Source organism: Pempheris klunzingeri, chromosome 20 (assembly GCF_042242105.1).
Source record: "Pempheris klunzingeri isolate RE-2024b chromosome 20, fPemKlu1.hap1, whole genome shotgun sequence".
Taxonomy (NCBI): domain Eukaryota; kingdom Metazoa; phylum Chordata; class Actinopteri; order Acropomatiformes; family Pempheridae; genus Pempheris; species Pempheris klunzingeri.
The window spans coordinates 4,742,494-4,757,509 of NC_092031.1; the positions used below are offsets into that span (position 1 = coordinate 4,742,494).

The 15,016-nt window shown below is 42.4% G+C and overlaps 4 protein-coding genes across 6 annotated transcripts in view; 3 read left to right on the forward strand and 1 right to left on the reverse strand.

Moving 5' to 3' along the window:
- The window catches only part of wnk4a (WNK lysine deficient protein kinase 4a), a 42,455-nt gene extending 34,576 nt beyond the window's left edge, over positions 1-7,879 (forward strand). The window contains exons 14-21 of one of the 2 annotated variants that reach the window (XM_070851302.1): positions 39-93; positions 440-571; positions 1,856-2,706; positions 3,345-3,432; positions 4,640-5,231; positions 5,605-5,810; positions 5,911-6,005; positions 6,115-7,879. In XM_070851302.1, the coding sequence (XP_070707403.1) occupies positions 39-93; positions 440-571; positions 1,856-2,706; positions 3,345-3,432; positions 4,640-5,231; positions 5,605-5,810; positions 5,911-6,005; positions 6,115-6,117 (2,022 nt within the window). In that variant the 3' untranslated portion in view covers positions 6,118-7,879. The remainder of the gene's footprint in view (positions 1-38; positions 94-439; positions 572-1,855; positions 2,707-3,344; positions 3,433-4,639; positions 5,232-5,604; positions 5,811-5,910; positions 6,006-6,114) is intronic. The other variant, XM_070851303.1, reaches the window with a different exon arrangement.
- mfsd13a (major facilitator superfamily domain containing 13A) overlaps positions 1-15,016 on the forward strand; it is a 162,694-nt gene that overhangs the window by 76,940 nt on the left and 70,738 nt on the right. The gene's annotated exons all lie outside the window — the stretch shown is intronic.
- Positions 7,936-9,742, reverse strand: coa3a (cytochrome C oxidase assembly factor 3a). The gene is made up of 2 exons (XM_070851304.1): positions 9,493-9,742; positions 7,936-8,560 (listed from the first exon to the last, which is right to left on the reverse strand). The coding sequence occupies exons 1-2, from the start codon at positions 9,689-9,691 to the stop codon at positions 8,457-8,459; spliced, it is 303 nt and encodes a 100-aa protein (XP_070707405.1). The 5' UTR covers positions 9,692-9,742; the 3' UTR covers positions 7,936-8,456.
- On the forward strand, positions 10,072-14,554 carry cntd1 (cyclin N-terminal domain containing 1). The gene is made up of 7 exons (XM_070852236.1): positions 10,072-10,246; positions 11,793-11,868; positions 11,960-12,131; positions 12,220-12,382; positions 13,097-13,241; positions 13,962-14,058; positions 14,441-14,554. Exons 1-7 carry the CDS (start codon positions 10,072-10,074, stop codon positions 14,552-14,554), a joined length of 942 nt encoding a protein of 313 aa, XP_070708337.1.

Below are 15,016 nucleotides of genomic sequence, written 5' to 3' on the forward strand. Positions count from 1 at the left end.
AGGGAGAGATTGAATTTTATCAATGTGATCTCTTCCAGCCCAATCTGCACAGTCACAGTCTGCCTCGAACCAACTCCTCCTCTTCCCTGCCTGGTAAGTCTCACGTCTGCTCTGATTGACTTCATTCACCCATTAAGAGGAAACTAGATAATCTGATGTTGTGGAGATTTTAAGCATGATATGAATGAAGTGCAAAAATGTCTTCTGCCTTTTTTTAATTGTGTCATTAACGTCTGAAATTCACCAATTTACATTTGGCAGAAGTGTGTGTGATCTGAATAAAGCCTGCCTTTCTCACAGCATGTCAGATTAACTTGCAGTAGTTTGTTGCATAATTTTTACTGTGCATGATAATTGTGTGTGCATGTGTGTGTAATGTGTGTGTGTGTGTGTGTGCGCGCACTCCCATCCACTCATGCATGTGTGTGTCTTGTCTTAGACTTCAGTGTGGCTAACCCAAGTGTAGGGGTACATGGCTTTTCCCCGTGCCCCAATGGAGACGTCTTCAGTGCAGACATTACTTCACCTGGGCGACCTCTTATACGCTCACAGTCTTTCCACAACGCCCCAGGTAAATAGCCCTCCGCGCCTCCCTCTGGTCCCTGCGTGAAGAGGCCCAGCATTGTTTACTGTTTCAGCACAGTGAAAAATTGTTACAGTCCTTTGGCAAAGAATAAGTCAAAGTACAGCTCAGCTACCTCATAAACCACCCCCTCCCTTCTCAGGGCCAGTTCTTGGTATTGTTCAGGCATTCGCATGGCGCCATCCGCCATCCCCACACCTCAAAGCCTTGGTCTGTGTCTGCCTTGCAGCAGGGCCTCTTGGGTAATTACCTCACCTGTAGGGCGCTTTCTGGCTTTTAGAGGGCTGTGAATGCTGTCGCTGTGAAGCATGAGCTTTTCTCCAGTGCTGCGATAGTCGGCAACATCTGTTTGCCAGCACAACTCCTACAGAATTTCCGAGAAAGTCTCCTCCCCGTTAATGTCTCCTTCCACACAGGAGGGGCATTTAAAGCCAATCAAAGAACACATATCCTCCACGTGCCCCCTGTTTCAGCCTCAGCAGCCATCTGAACATCCTCATCCCCTCTTGTCCTGTGTCCCCTCTCTGCTTGACTTCACTGCATGGTCACTTTCGCAATGCTGCTTGGCCTCCCGCCACCGTTATAGAGTGTTGCCTAACCTATGTTTCCGTCTGCATGGAAAAAAGTGGAGGCTGGTTTGCATCATCAGCAACAGGGGGTGTGGTTTATAACTGTGGAGCCATTGTTGAGGTAAATGTCAAATCAATAGATGGGGATATTGGCATCCTAAACTATTCCCCAAGGAGTGATGTAGAAATCCCGACGACTTTAATCTCAGAATCAGACCCAAAAAGTTGTGTACACACACGTGTCTTCCATTTAAATGTCATACCTAAAAGCCTCACTCGCTCCATTGATGCTGAATCCCTCACAGCCATGTAAGCCCGGTGTGCAACTGCTCTGGATTACGAATGCAATTATAGTCGGATACTGCTATTAACAAAACGTCTTTGTTCACCATGGAAACCCATTATTTGAAAGTGCGGGAAAGATTTATGCTCCACATGGCGAGTGTCTTGGCAGGGGGCTGCAGGAAGAATTAAGCTGACCAAACTCTGAGGAGACAGGAAGAATGAGTAATTTAACTTGTCTGTCTGGATCAACTCTGTCCAATACTGTACAGGGGAGGGGGGGCTTTCATTTAAAAGTACAAGTATTATAAGTATTAGGTTCTTCTAACAAACGTATTACTTTTTTGTTTTCTAGCACAGTTTATACGCTATAACTGACTTCAAACAACAAGTTAAAACTGTTTTAATCTTTGTCTTCCAGGATCTCCTCTCCATTATCAGCAACACCACCACCCTGTGTCTCTCCTGCCCCACCATCAGCACTACCACTTGCCCTACATGGGCCACAGTCACTTCCCATTCCCATATCCAGGTTCTCCGGGTTCCCCCAAGCCAGCCGTGCATCCTCCCCTCACACGAGTAGCCAGTAACCCCACCTTCCCTTCTGTTACCTCCCCAGCCCCCAGTTCTCCAAGTCCTCTGAACGAGACCCCAAGCCCTGGCAGCAGTGAGAGTGTCACCATGTCCACACCTACCCCTCAGCATCCCAACATGTGGCCCCCCCACACGCAGCCCCTATTTTCCTTAGCTAATGTCATCTCCATGGCCATGAGCATGGCCCAGTCTTTCATCCCTCCTGCGAGCCTTCCCGCCCAGGGAATGCCCTCCTTTCCAGGCTTCCACCCCCAGCTACCCACTCACATGGCCCCACAGTCAGGTTACCCCTCCGTCTACCCACAACCTTACCAGACCGCAACAGTAGAAGTCCCTTTCCCCACAGCGGGCATCCCAACGCAGAACAACGTCTACCACAGCCCTGAGAATACGCCTCAAATAGACGGAGCCAGTTTCGCTCAGAACAGTCATCCAAGCTTTCTGCATCCCGTCTCTCCACCTTCAATGCCTTCCAGTCCTCTGCTGGCTCCTCAGGAGCCTCTGCAGCAGGTTGGACTCTCCAGTCCCCCCAGCCTGATACAAGAGGACAGTCTCCACAGTTATATGGCCCAATACTCAGCACAAATTCCAGCCCAGGACGAGCCCAAGTCAGAAGTCTCCAGTTCAAACTCCTTATCAGATCTTTCCCCGTCACCCCCAAAGAGCCCAGAAAGCACTGTGAGTCCCCTTTGACTACGTTTTTCTCAGCTTCTCTCATTTGAGATTCCTTGTGTACATGCAAATTAGTGCTGAAATGATTAGTCAATTAATTGATAAGATAACAGACAGACAATTAATCAACAAATTTCATGATTTATTAATCTTTCAAGACAGTTTTCAGGGAAAGGGTGCCAAACATTTAGCAGTTCCAGCTTCTTGAATGTGAGGCCAGTTGTCTCCATTTTTTTTTTTATGACTATGATGAATATCTTTGGATTTTGGACAGAACAAGCCAGCTTAGACTGTGTGAAATAGGAATGAGCTTCTCAAAATCTTTTATATATTAACAGTTTATTGACAATGCTTTGATTAATTAAAAAAATAGGGATACACTGATCCAACTTTTTCTTTTCTCACACCTCAAGTCAGGACTTCTGCCAATACTGATTACCAATCAAATAAAATCTGCATGCTGCACTGTGTGGAAGTAATTTACATTATTTTATCTCTTTATCTTTGTGCCATCTGCCATTACAGATAACTGAAACAGTGAATTTTAGAACATCATTGACAAAGAAACTATAATGTGTTAACGTCTGGCCATTACTCAATCAGATGTAGCGCCAGTGCTAACCATGTTTATTCTCTCTGCCTAGTTATCATCCTTCAACACTCACATGCACCCTTCTGTACCTGAGATGAATGCCAGTAGCCCAAAACCAAAAGCCTCCTCCACTGAATCTGGTAAGAAAGTTTTGTGCATGTTCTCATGTTCCTGAACCAGCTTCTCCTCCGTCTCTGGATCATAAACACCTAATGTGTTATATGTTAGTAGCCAGGGACAGGCAGAGGGAGCTGGAAAATGACATACTGTATGATGTTTATGTTTGCACCCCAAACAAACCCACACACATGCTTGTGTGTATACACACATATACACCCACAGCCAAATATCTCAAGTTTTTTTCCCCTCCACTCCATTTTATAATGTATTAGTTCTAAATACATCTGATGTCTCTGCTATGGCCAGTTTGCTTTTTGAGTTGTTTTTTAGCTGCTGTATCCTTGGTGACATTGTCACCTATTAGCGGTGCCTCCGGAGCCATTGCGTAACTGTGAGTCTGGATGTAATGTTCCATTCAAAAGGAACACAAATCTAGGTGTGATTGCGGCCCTACCCACCGGCAGTGACCAATGAGCGAGCAGGCGCGCTCATTACAGGCCTCTCCTCCCATATCCACACCTGTCAGTATTTATACTCTCCTCACAAGCCCGCATTTAACAGAGTCCCTCTGTTTCAGTGGGCACAGACCCAGAAGCTGACGGTGTTTACTGTTAGAAGGACACTCAGTGGGCAAACTGAGGCACTGCACGATTTTAAACTCTGAAATGGTCGGCCGATGTGCTGTGATTCAAACTGTTTGCTTCGCTAGTTTGAGACACCAGTAAACAATTCCATCCCAATTATCTCTTATTATCACCTCCATAAATTAGTAGAGGATATCCACCTGCGCTGGGAGAAATAGGACAGGATGAAAACAGAGTGAGGCCCCTTCCAAGACTGTTGCCATAGTACATATGATTAGATTTTAATCAAAGCCTCCAAGAGTGAGGCTTTGTTCTAATGATCAATCAGCTCTGATCAGATTACAGGACAGTCACTACTGTTTAGCCAATGATTGGCTGTCACTTACATAAATAGGCTGTCCAGCTGTTGCAACTTCTTATTCATGGACACCAGAAGTAGGTAGAGAGTACGACAACTCGCTAGAATTGATTTTACCCAATATAATATGCTTCTTTTATATTAGATACACATTTAGATGTTGTGAATGAATGAAGTTATTTAAATACACGTTTATGTTCAAAGAAACTAGTCAGGGTACAAGTACTTATAGGACTAAGCCACTGTAGCATTTAGATTAACACCTTTTCTTTGTTTGTATTGCAGAAGTCCAGTCTGCGCCCGTCACTGTTGGGCGATTCCAGGTGACGCCTAGCATGGACGTTCCTGCTCCTGCTGTGCCAGTAGGTGTTGTACCTGGTCCAGACAGCGGCAGCACCCTGTCAGAGAGCAGCACTGAGGAGCAGGGGGAGTCTGAGACAAGCCTGGGCACCTCCCTCACCATGTCCCCTCCTCACCCACAGCCCCACAGAGGGTCCGCGGGGCTCCTTCAGGAGGTCGACGGGCAGGTGGTGCAGCAGCAGGGTAGAGAAGAGGAGGAGGAAGAAGAGGTAGATGAGGAGGAGGAGGAGGGGGAGGAAGTGGTTGCTGGAGAACGACCGAGGACAAGGAGGAGGAGTCGGAGGAGAGCGTACAGCCTGAGCCTGATGGGAACGTCTGCGGACAGCGGACTATCAGTGACGGCAGCTGAGATGGAGGGGAGGCTGTGGGACGGAGCGGCAGGCAGCCCACAGTACAGCAACGCCCTTCACCATTTATGGACGATGACTTACAACCGCAGCGCTCCCTACCTAAGCAGTGATGACTCAGACAGTGACGACGAAGACATGCTGGAGGAGCTTCAGGAGCTCAGAGAGAAGTAAGTGGCATCACTGAAGATGCCCAAAATACAGTGAGTAGGTGTTACAAACTGTTAGAGAGCCTGGATCCAGCAAACATTTGTCACTTTTACTTGATAACTTACTGAAAACAATAACACAATCATCAGTATTCTGGTAGAATAATTTTCTCTAAATTCCTAATTTATTAATCAAAAGAACTGTTTCAGCACTAGAGTGAGAAGTTTTCCTAAGTTTAACCATCTGTTACAAACTTTGGAGGCCTTCATTTCCTCTGATCCATGAGCCTCCAAGGACTTTCGTAAACAACAGCAGTGCTGTTTCATAGACTTTTCCAAGCAACAAAAGGAAGCCTTTAACCACTCACATTTGCTACTGTTTATCCCTCATCAGACATCTGACGGAGGTGCAGGCCCTGCAGGCCGCCCAGAAGAGGGAGATTGAGGAGTTGTATGAGAAGATGGGGAAGGTTCCCCCTCCTGGCATCGTCTCTCCTGCTGCTATGCTTTCCAGTCGACAGCGCCGCCTGTCCAAAGGGGGCACCTTCCCCTCGTCCCGCAGGAACAGCCTGCAGCGGTTGGACATGGTGCCACTCCAAGGTAAGCAAGGATATCCATATTTCTGTCTGATTAAGGAATCATCAGCTATTACAAGGTAAATATTTGATAACCTTACGTTTGACTGCGCTTTGTTTCCCAGGTATCATTAGGAGAAACTCCCTTGGTGGCAGCAGCAGCAGCTCCCAGGATAAACCTAGCAAAGGCGTCACCTTTGCCACTGACATAAGTAGAATGGTGAGCACAGTGCACTGCATTAACAAACTTTACGTTACTGTTATTCTCCTCGTCAAACTCAACAAAATGGCTTTGTTCTCACTTGATGTATTTTTTTTTCTTCTCCTAGTAAGAAACACTCAGCCAAACACGCTGTATATCTGGACTACCTCATCTTGAAGTGTGACTGCAGTGGTCATTCCCGTCCTGTAGAGGGATCGCTTTGGCACTGATCGGCACCGGCACACTGATCAGCAAACAGCTCTCTTCTGCCAGTGGTCACTTACCTCAACGTACACACAAAACAGTAAAGCTGGATTTACACAGGAACTGTAACATCCAGTTTTCAGCCGTCAGTCAGATCTGGTGAATTTGTTGCAGCTGAAGCACAGAATACCTACCAATCTGGTTCATGTTCAAAATGACGAGTTAATTTTTACTCTCTTGTAAATAAACCCAATGGTTCAGAGCAACGGTGAAGTTCAGGCTGCAGCTGTACTCTTGTTGTGGCCTGTTGAGCAGTGGTGGTATTTTACTATGACTTCGACCCAAAACGACGATAGCTGCCGTTTTCCCAGCCTGTCTGATTCACTGCCTGAGCCAGTCTGAGCACAGTAATGTGAACCGCAGCGAGGCGCTGACACTTTTACCGACGGTCGTCATACACAAATGACAACATTTTAAATGATCTTGCAAGTTATTTGCTGTAGTTTGTTAATGATGTCTCAGCACCTGCTGACTGCACAGTGAATACACTCTGATTATTGCCTTCCACGGGCTGACGAGCGCAGTCTAGATGCATTGTACAGTTTGATTTATTCAAGTATGTATTATGAGTACATTTTGTTGTAGTACTTCCTTGGTTTCATGATAGGATGACCTACATTCTCTTGACTCCACTTGGGGAGGTTTGACATTTTTAGAGGTAGTCCAAATGATTTTTGGAGACGTACAACAGTACAATACAGAGATATTGTTTCTATTAACACATGTATAAAGATGTTAACGCTTCAAAAAGAAAAGAAGTTGTACAAAGGTTATAAATGTTGGCTTGCTTCAGCAGAAAGAAAATCCGTTTTTCAAACTTAAATGGGAAGAGATTTGGTTAAATGATGCAGAAGTCTTAGACAACATCACACATCAATTTTCAAATACTTCAAATACTATAGCTGGTGAATAATAAAAAATGATTTCTTTGCATTGATTAGTTGTGAAAGAAGGTTTTAGACTACTGGCTTTCCTGTTGATTGTACATGTGTATATAGTAGAGTGCATTTCTAGATCATGTTTACAAGTTATGCATAAACTACACCTTAATTCTTGCTGAAGCAAAAGTCATATTTGTCGCTTGTTCCTTAGATCAAGCACCTTGTGCACTTTAGTAAATCCGACTCTAGTTCTCATTCATTTAACACAACATTTGTGGATAAAACTGTGTTCACTCGAGGAATAACTGATATGTTTCCTGTTATTTTTCCATAAGGGAGGTAGAACATATTCTCCAGGTTATGTTTGATCATAATATTTCATATTGGATCACAGTAGTGATGATCTACCCTCTCACAGTTTTAAATAATTAGTGCGTTGTGGGATATAGAGAAATCAGTCCAAGCTGTGAATGTGTAGCTGTTGCCTTATAAAATATTCACACCACACACTGAATTTTCTGGCGGTGGAACTCCTATAAGATTTTCCAAAGTTCCTAATATATTTCTAAATTTTGAATGTAAATATATAATTGTATTGCTTTCTGAAGCTGCTGCTGTCCTGCCATGCTGAATCTGTGCCTTTCCCTTACAATGTCTTATTTTATATTTTTACTCTCAAGATTTGGTGGCTAGATCAGACTCCATATATCAAATTTTGACAAAAATAAAATGCAACTGTAAATACCACGACTCTTTTGTCATCTTTACTGCTTCACCCAGTGTCACACACAGACATGAATGTGTTAAAAACAAGATGCATTACATTTTTATTTTACAAATCACACTTTATCGATATAAATAATCTGTTTCAACAGGTTTTCCATGTGTCATCTCAGCAGTATCACTGGTATTCTCCTCTGTTAAAGGCCACTGTAGAGATAATTAGCCGACTGAAATTTATATTTTATATATTCTCATTTTATACGCACATCACATGATCAGAGCTGGGAATTTGTCAGGTAAAGGTTGTATTTGCTCTACAGTCTGGATCCTCTAGGTAGGAATTAAGGTCGTGTTATGGTCAGCGGATTAGTGATGCCCCACTGACAGGCAAACTTCATCAAAATCAAGACACATCTAGTTACAAGTCGGCAGCAGAGCCAAACGACTTCCTTGCACAATTGAGACAAAATAAAGTCCAGGGCTGTCTCAACATGAAAATCAGCATCAAGCCATGGAATTTAAATCAGTGGCATCGGTGTCGACGGACATCCCTTCTCAGTTAAGTGCAGGACAAACACAGTCCATCCTCAAGCTGCACGTCTCAGTTGGCACCAGTCTTTGGTCCCTGCAATCTTGCACGCTTGGCCTCGTCATCTATTTCATCCATGATCCGCTCCTGGGAGACTGAAAAAAACGTGTAGCCGTCTGGCAGGGGAGCGAGTGGTCAAGGCAAATATGTGACAGCAAGAAGACGAACAGGTGCATCTAAACCAGAAAGCATTGAGCCGTCTGTGTGAACACCTTAAAGTCGTCTTTATTCATTACTGGATTACTCAACACTTGGTTGCCAGTTTAAAGGGTACTCCAACCTAATTTCTACAAAAACTCCTAATTTCATGAATGATATCGTTTAGTTTTGTTAAAACTCGTTTAAGGAGATGTTAATTAATCTCTACAGTTATTTTGGAAACTGTAGAACAGTTGAGTTATAATTGCATTAGACTGTGAAGTCTTTCTAGTATTCTTAGTCGACCCTTATTAGGATAACTGGTGTGAATGTAAATGAGTCATGAGCTGGAAGTTAAAACTGACTTTGCAGCATGTAATTATGACTTGCAGTGGCATCTTATAAGAGGGACCAGATATGCAAGCTTTTATTTTTTTTTTATCATGTCTAACCTTTAATCTATAGGACCATGACTCCAGGTGTGTCTTTTGATATTTAACTGGAAAGAAAAAACAAAAATGGGCAATGAATGGGACAGCTTAAGGAAACTGCAAGAGGGCATCAGGTAGACTGACTCACCTTCTCTTCTCTTGCTACAATTAACTTTAAATTCAGTCGATTTAAAGTGTAGAGTGAATAAAGTCTAACGCTAATTAATAATGAGTCACCTACGGAAACCACCTTTACAGGTAGCTCTACCTGGAACCTTCAGCTACAGCGCTGGTCATGCTAGCAAGCATAGCATGTACATAAAAAGGACATTTTAGCTACCAGCCATTCAAATAAATGTAGAGTAAATAATAAAGCAGCGAGCGGAGATAAACTAGCTTCATTGTGGGTTATCTAACACGGCGTCTCTTTAGCATGCTAAGCTAACGTTACATAGTTCACCTTGTGTTGACAAGGATACAGATTCCCAGCACGAGTGCTCCGATGGCGAGTCCCGTCACAATATTTCGTGTCCGCAGCTTCTGTGTCCTCTTCTTCCACTGCTGGAGCTCAACCTGGCGCATAAAGTGGATCTGTTCTGGGGTGAGATCCGCTTTATTCGGGTCTATCCTGGTTGCAAAAGGAGCGCTGGACTCCTGTCCCGGAGTCTTGTCAGCCATGTCTGCGGTCGGTGAGGAAGGTTGTTATGCACACAGCCGAGTTTCAAAGTTGGAAGCGTCTATTTTGCGCCTTGTGCGGACGGTCAGTGTGCTGTGAGATCTGCGCTGAGCACGGTGCGACAGAAACAGCTATGTGCAACAGCCAAATGAGCCCCCGCGGCAACAAAGGTTCCTAGACTGAATGGTTCCTACTAAGAGTCGGCGGATCTGGACTTTCAGTGAAAGCAAGAAAACATCGCCACCTTGCGGAAAACAAGCTTCTAGTACGACTTTTGTCTTATAATTTATTCATTTTACAAAAGCGAACTTTTAATCATCGACGTTTTTGTTTGCAATTGTAACGTCTGTGCTAATAAACGTCGTCCGTTAGTCGGTGTAAAATGGCGAAACTATACTTTAGTTCTCCAAATCCAAGTTTGGCGCTAAGTTTCAAGTTTCGGGAAGCCTCCTTTGACCTGCTCACAGATTTCCTCATTAACCTCAACCAAAGAAACAAAGACAACCTCAAGAGTTTGTCAAAATGTTGCGGGAGCTTCAAAGACAAAAGGGTACTGGGTGAGTTATGATGTTTGTTTTCTGTTTTAAAAGCACAGGACGCCAAAAAAAAACAGTTACTGTCTGCTGTCTGCCAAAGAAGCCTCCTGTTATTAGTTTTCTCCTGTGCTAACTATGTCCCACTGTTTTTGTAATTTATTGCAAACATGGCTCCCATTTGTATGCTGCAGTTTCCACATTTAGTTCTCAAAAACTACAACTCCCAGAAGGAATCGGGTGCACACAGGTGTTTTGCATGCAGCCAATGATATGAATGGGGTTGGTTATTTTTACCTGCCTGTCTGGACTGGATGTAGACTAGTCTGGATCTCTTGGCTATTAAAGTGATTTACTGCCTAGATGTAAGAGTGTGGAAACCTTTTTCATCAGTTTTAAACAATTATCGTGTAAAATTAGGCTTTTTTTCTTGTGGAGTTGCAGCACAGTGTGTGTGTTCTCATGCTGTGATTACTCCAGACGCTCATTCTGCAGTAGCTTTAATAATTTTGTCAGCAGGTGCCAGGTGGGATTGACTGAAGCTGCACAGGGCTGTTTCTCTGAATGGCCCAGTGAGGCTCACTGTACCCTGTCATCTCTCTGAAGTCTTTCATACACCTGGGACGGTGAGCCCTGTTATTATGGAGGCCAACTCTCAATACAAACTCCTGCAGGTAGCGGAGGCTCCCAGCTGCCGGCACCTCAGCAGACAGCACCCTGCCAGTGAGGAGGAGCAGATGGAAAGCAGTGTTAATGACTTGTAATGAACACCCATATGCTTCCTTGTTGTTCACATAACAGCAAAAATACAACTCATTTAAATAAATTAATGGGGTATGATATCTCTGTTAGAAGTTTCTAAAACATCTCTCTCTCTCAGTGTCAGTGCTAGCTTACTAAAGCAACTCTCACAGAATGAAAGGAGCGTCCTAATAAACGCTTTAGGTTCATTCCTCACTGACTGGTCAATCGAAAAAACGACCAGTCACGATGCAGCTCTGCCAGCTTTGGCTGGTGGGTGGTGTCGAAAACCCAGCATGGTTGTGATTCAGCGTTACTTGCATGACTCTCAGCTGTTTTCACGCCAGATAAATAATTAAATAAATAAATAAATAAACATAAAGAAAAGAGAATCAGACTTAAGAACTTGAAGAATCGTCCTTTCCTGTGTTTCCCAGACCATCTATGCATTACTGTATCTCCCCGCCTAGAGGTAGATTTGTATCTAGATAGATGATGCCATATTTATAGTTTTTCATTTCCAATATATTCAATTAGCATCACTGCTGAGAACTCGTATACGAAGAGTAATGAGTCATGCTTCATTTTATTGATCCCGTTCCACAGAAATACATGAGATCTCTACCTTCACTATAACACAGGACTCCACAAACACATTCGCTGCCTCCATTGTAGTTCTCGCCTTCTGCAAATGTATTTCGTGTGCTCTGATTATCGTTTATCAACTCTGTCCCAACATGCTCAGCTCCTGCTTCCTCTCAAGAAAAGGTTTTTCTGTTTTGTTCTCTGTTTTTGCCAACGCCCTGCATCCCTCTGTGGTGTTTCTTAGAATACATCCTCCTGATAACCAAAGAACTGCGACTTGATCCACTGGCTGGATACCATGCTATTGAATTACTTCAAAGGTAAGAATGAGCAGTGTGTTTGTTTTCCCCTGCCACACCCAGTATGATATTGATTCAGCGAAGCCTTTGTGTGAATGATTATCCACCCCAGGTTCATGGTGAAGCACCTCACAGATTTGCTGACCACACCCACACCTCAAGGTGCTGCTGCCAATTCACAAAGAAGTCACGAGGATGCTATACTTGACAAGCTCAAGGAGAAATTCCCACTCATCATCTTCTCCTGTGTGCAACTTGCAAGCAAACTGTCTTTGCACAGCCATGTAAGTTCTGCAGAGCCTGCAGCTGATGACCTTAAACAGCCTGTAGTTAAAAATAGAACAGTCTCTTATTTTTTCAAACATTTCACAGATAATAGACAACAACACTGCTGTACGGTTTCTGCATTCAATGGGCCACAGTGTTTCCAAGCAGATTATCCTGGAATCAGAGCTGATGGTCTTAAAGGGGCTTGAATTCAGACTAAATGCCCCGAACCCTCTCACATATGTGGAAATCCTTCTGGAGGTGCTTGGTAAGATCTCATATTTAAACACTTCACAACGTATCGTATAGTCTTAAGCTTATTAAGACCAAGAAAGCAGGCCCACATTACTCCAGGTCTCAGATCTTTGCACTGGCTCCCTCTCTGTCAAAGAATTTCATAATACTACCCTTGGTTTATAAAGCACTGAATGGTTTAGGGCCAAAACATATTTCTGATCTGCTGCTTTGCTATGAACCATCCAGACTCTCTGATCGTCTGGGGCAGGTCTGCTTTCTGTCCTCACAGTCGAAACCAAACATGGAGAGGTAGCGTTCAGTTTTTATGCACCACATATCTAGAACAAACTCTCAGAAAACCGCAGGTCTGCTGCGACTTTCGGCTCTTAAATCAAGGCCGAAGACTGCTGCTTTTTATTAAATCAAATAATACATTCATTTCCTGCACTGCACTGTAACTTTTATTCTTGTTGTTTTATACCAGCCTTATTGTATTTTAGCTTGTTTTTACTTTCTGTTGTCTCTGCTGTTTTATTGCCTTTAAATGTTCTGTTATAAAGTGCTTCTTCTGCACTTTGTCACAATGCTTTTAATGTTTTATTTAAAGCACTTTGAGTTGACTGGTTGTTGAAATGTATTATACAAACAAACTTGCTTTATGTGAAGTATTAGGATGCAACAAAAAATTTACAAAATTAAAAGTAAATGTTCGTATCCATTGAACAAGGGGACTAAACTTTTACAGGACACAATGAGCCATCCATCCCTGTGGAGCGCCTGTATCACATGTGTCACCATGTCCTCCAGTTCATCAGCCTCCAGAGGACTGCCATCTACAACTCCCTGTTAGTGACGACCACTCAGTGCGTCAGCCCATCCACAGAACAGAGGTATTACATTTCTCACTACAGGTGAATAGGGTAAAAAAGAGTTAATTAATAGATATCACCATGAAACTTCAGTTATATTACGACTTTTTTTTAATACAAGTTTTCTGAAACGTTATGCTTGAAAATGCAAATTAGGCGTAATCTAATTCAAAATATGCTAATTTGCATACCAGAACAGACAAATGAAGAATGGATAAAGCAAGGTTCAAAACTCTAATTTCATTTTTTTTACAGAGGAAATTTTGAATGTCTTTTTTATCACTCCATAAATCAGAGAATACTGTCAGTCATAAGAAAGTAATTTTCGCCATGTTTTTGGGAATAAAATGTTATATAAATCTGGTTCTGAATGATATATGAACAAACCCCTCTGTGAAAACTTTCAGAATTTGGTTAGGAAGAAAATTAGAAAGTTGTATTACTTGTGTTACTGAAGTTTTTCTGGCTCATGGTGTGAAGAAAAAAAACTAATTTTGAAAAAACATATGAATTTAAAAAGAAATGCGCAGACACAAATGGACAAAGTGTAGTAAAATAAACACCTGAATTTGTGTTTTGGACAGTTTCTGCCTATAGTATATATAAACAAGCTTTAAACAACACTGAAACCTTTTCAGTCGATATGGTGAACTTGTCAGCAGAGAGTTTGTGTTGATCCATTGTTTATATAAAGATATCGATTAGAGCTACTTAAATTCTGAATGAACCCTTTCTGAACAGACAGAGGTTTGTGACCGTGACTGAAGACTGCATGCTTCTTGGTGTTGGCGTCATCGCCGTGGCTACATTCATCCTCTATGTCAAGAAATGGAAACAGGTGAAACACTTAAAAACAACAAATATCATTTCTTATCTCTAAGTGTGGACATGATCTGTAGCCATATCAAGTCTGCTGCAACAAGCAATTATTTTAATTATTGATTATGTATTTATTTCTTTAGATGTGTAAAATGTCTATCTCAGTTTCCCAGAGCTCAAGGTGAGGTCTTGTTTGTTTAACAGTCCAAAACCCAAAGATATTACATTCACATTGATATAAAACAGAGAAAAACAGCAAATCCTCACATTGAAGGAGGTGGAACTCAGATTTCTGCTTGAAAAGTAAACCAATCAACGAATTGATTAGCCGACTAATCGCTGCAGCTCTATTCAATACAAGCAGTTTGTGTTGATGGAGGCTTCCTTTTAATGTATTGCAGGTAGTGGGAGAGCTGAGCCACATCACGGGAATCTCAAAGAAGAGCATCAGTGATTTCTCTCATGTGACACTGATGCACATTGTTAGAACCAGATTCCTCGTAACATCAGCTTGAGTCTTGATAGCACTCTTTCACTGAATACCTCTTTAAACGCTCTCTGTTCACGCTTAAGCTTGTTTTCTAGTTGTACATGTTGGTGCAGACCACGGTGGTTACAAACTTAAAATAACTATCTGCTTGTTAGTGACAGATGCGTGTCTAGATCATTTCAATTATACATTCTTTAAAACAAAATTAATATTGATGTAACAATCGTGAAATTCACTTAAAATGTTAACTTGTCAGTATTCATTGTTGTCTAAATCTCTCACAGCATTATTATAACAATGCTCACCTGATACTCCTCAAAATCTAATAAATATTGTACTAAATGCTAACTAAATATACTATATGTATCTCCACTGCTTTTACATTCCCTGTGCTACATTTAGCCACTCACTGGAATTAGATGCATTATGGTGTATTTCAATACAAAGATATAGTGTCCTTTAGTTTATCCTAGAATATTTTAGAAAT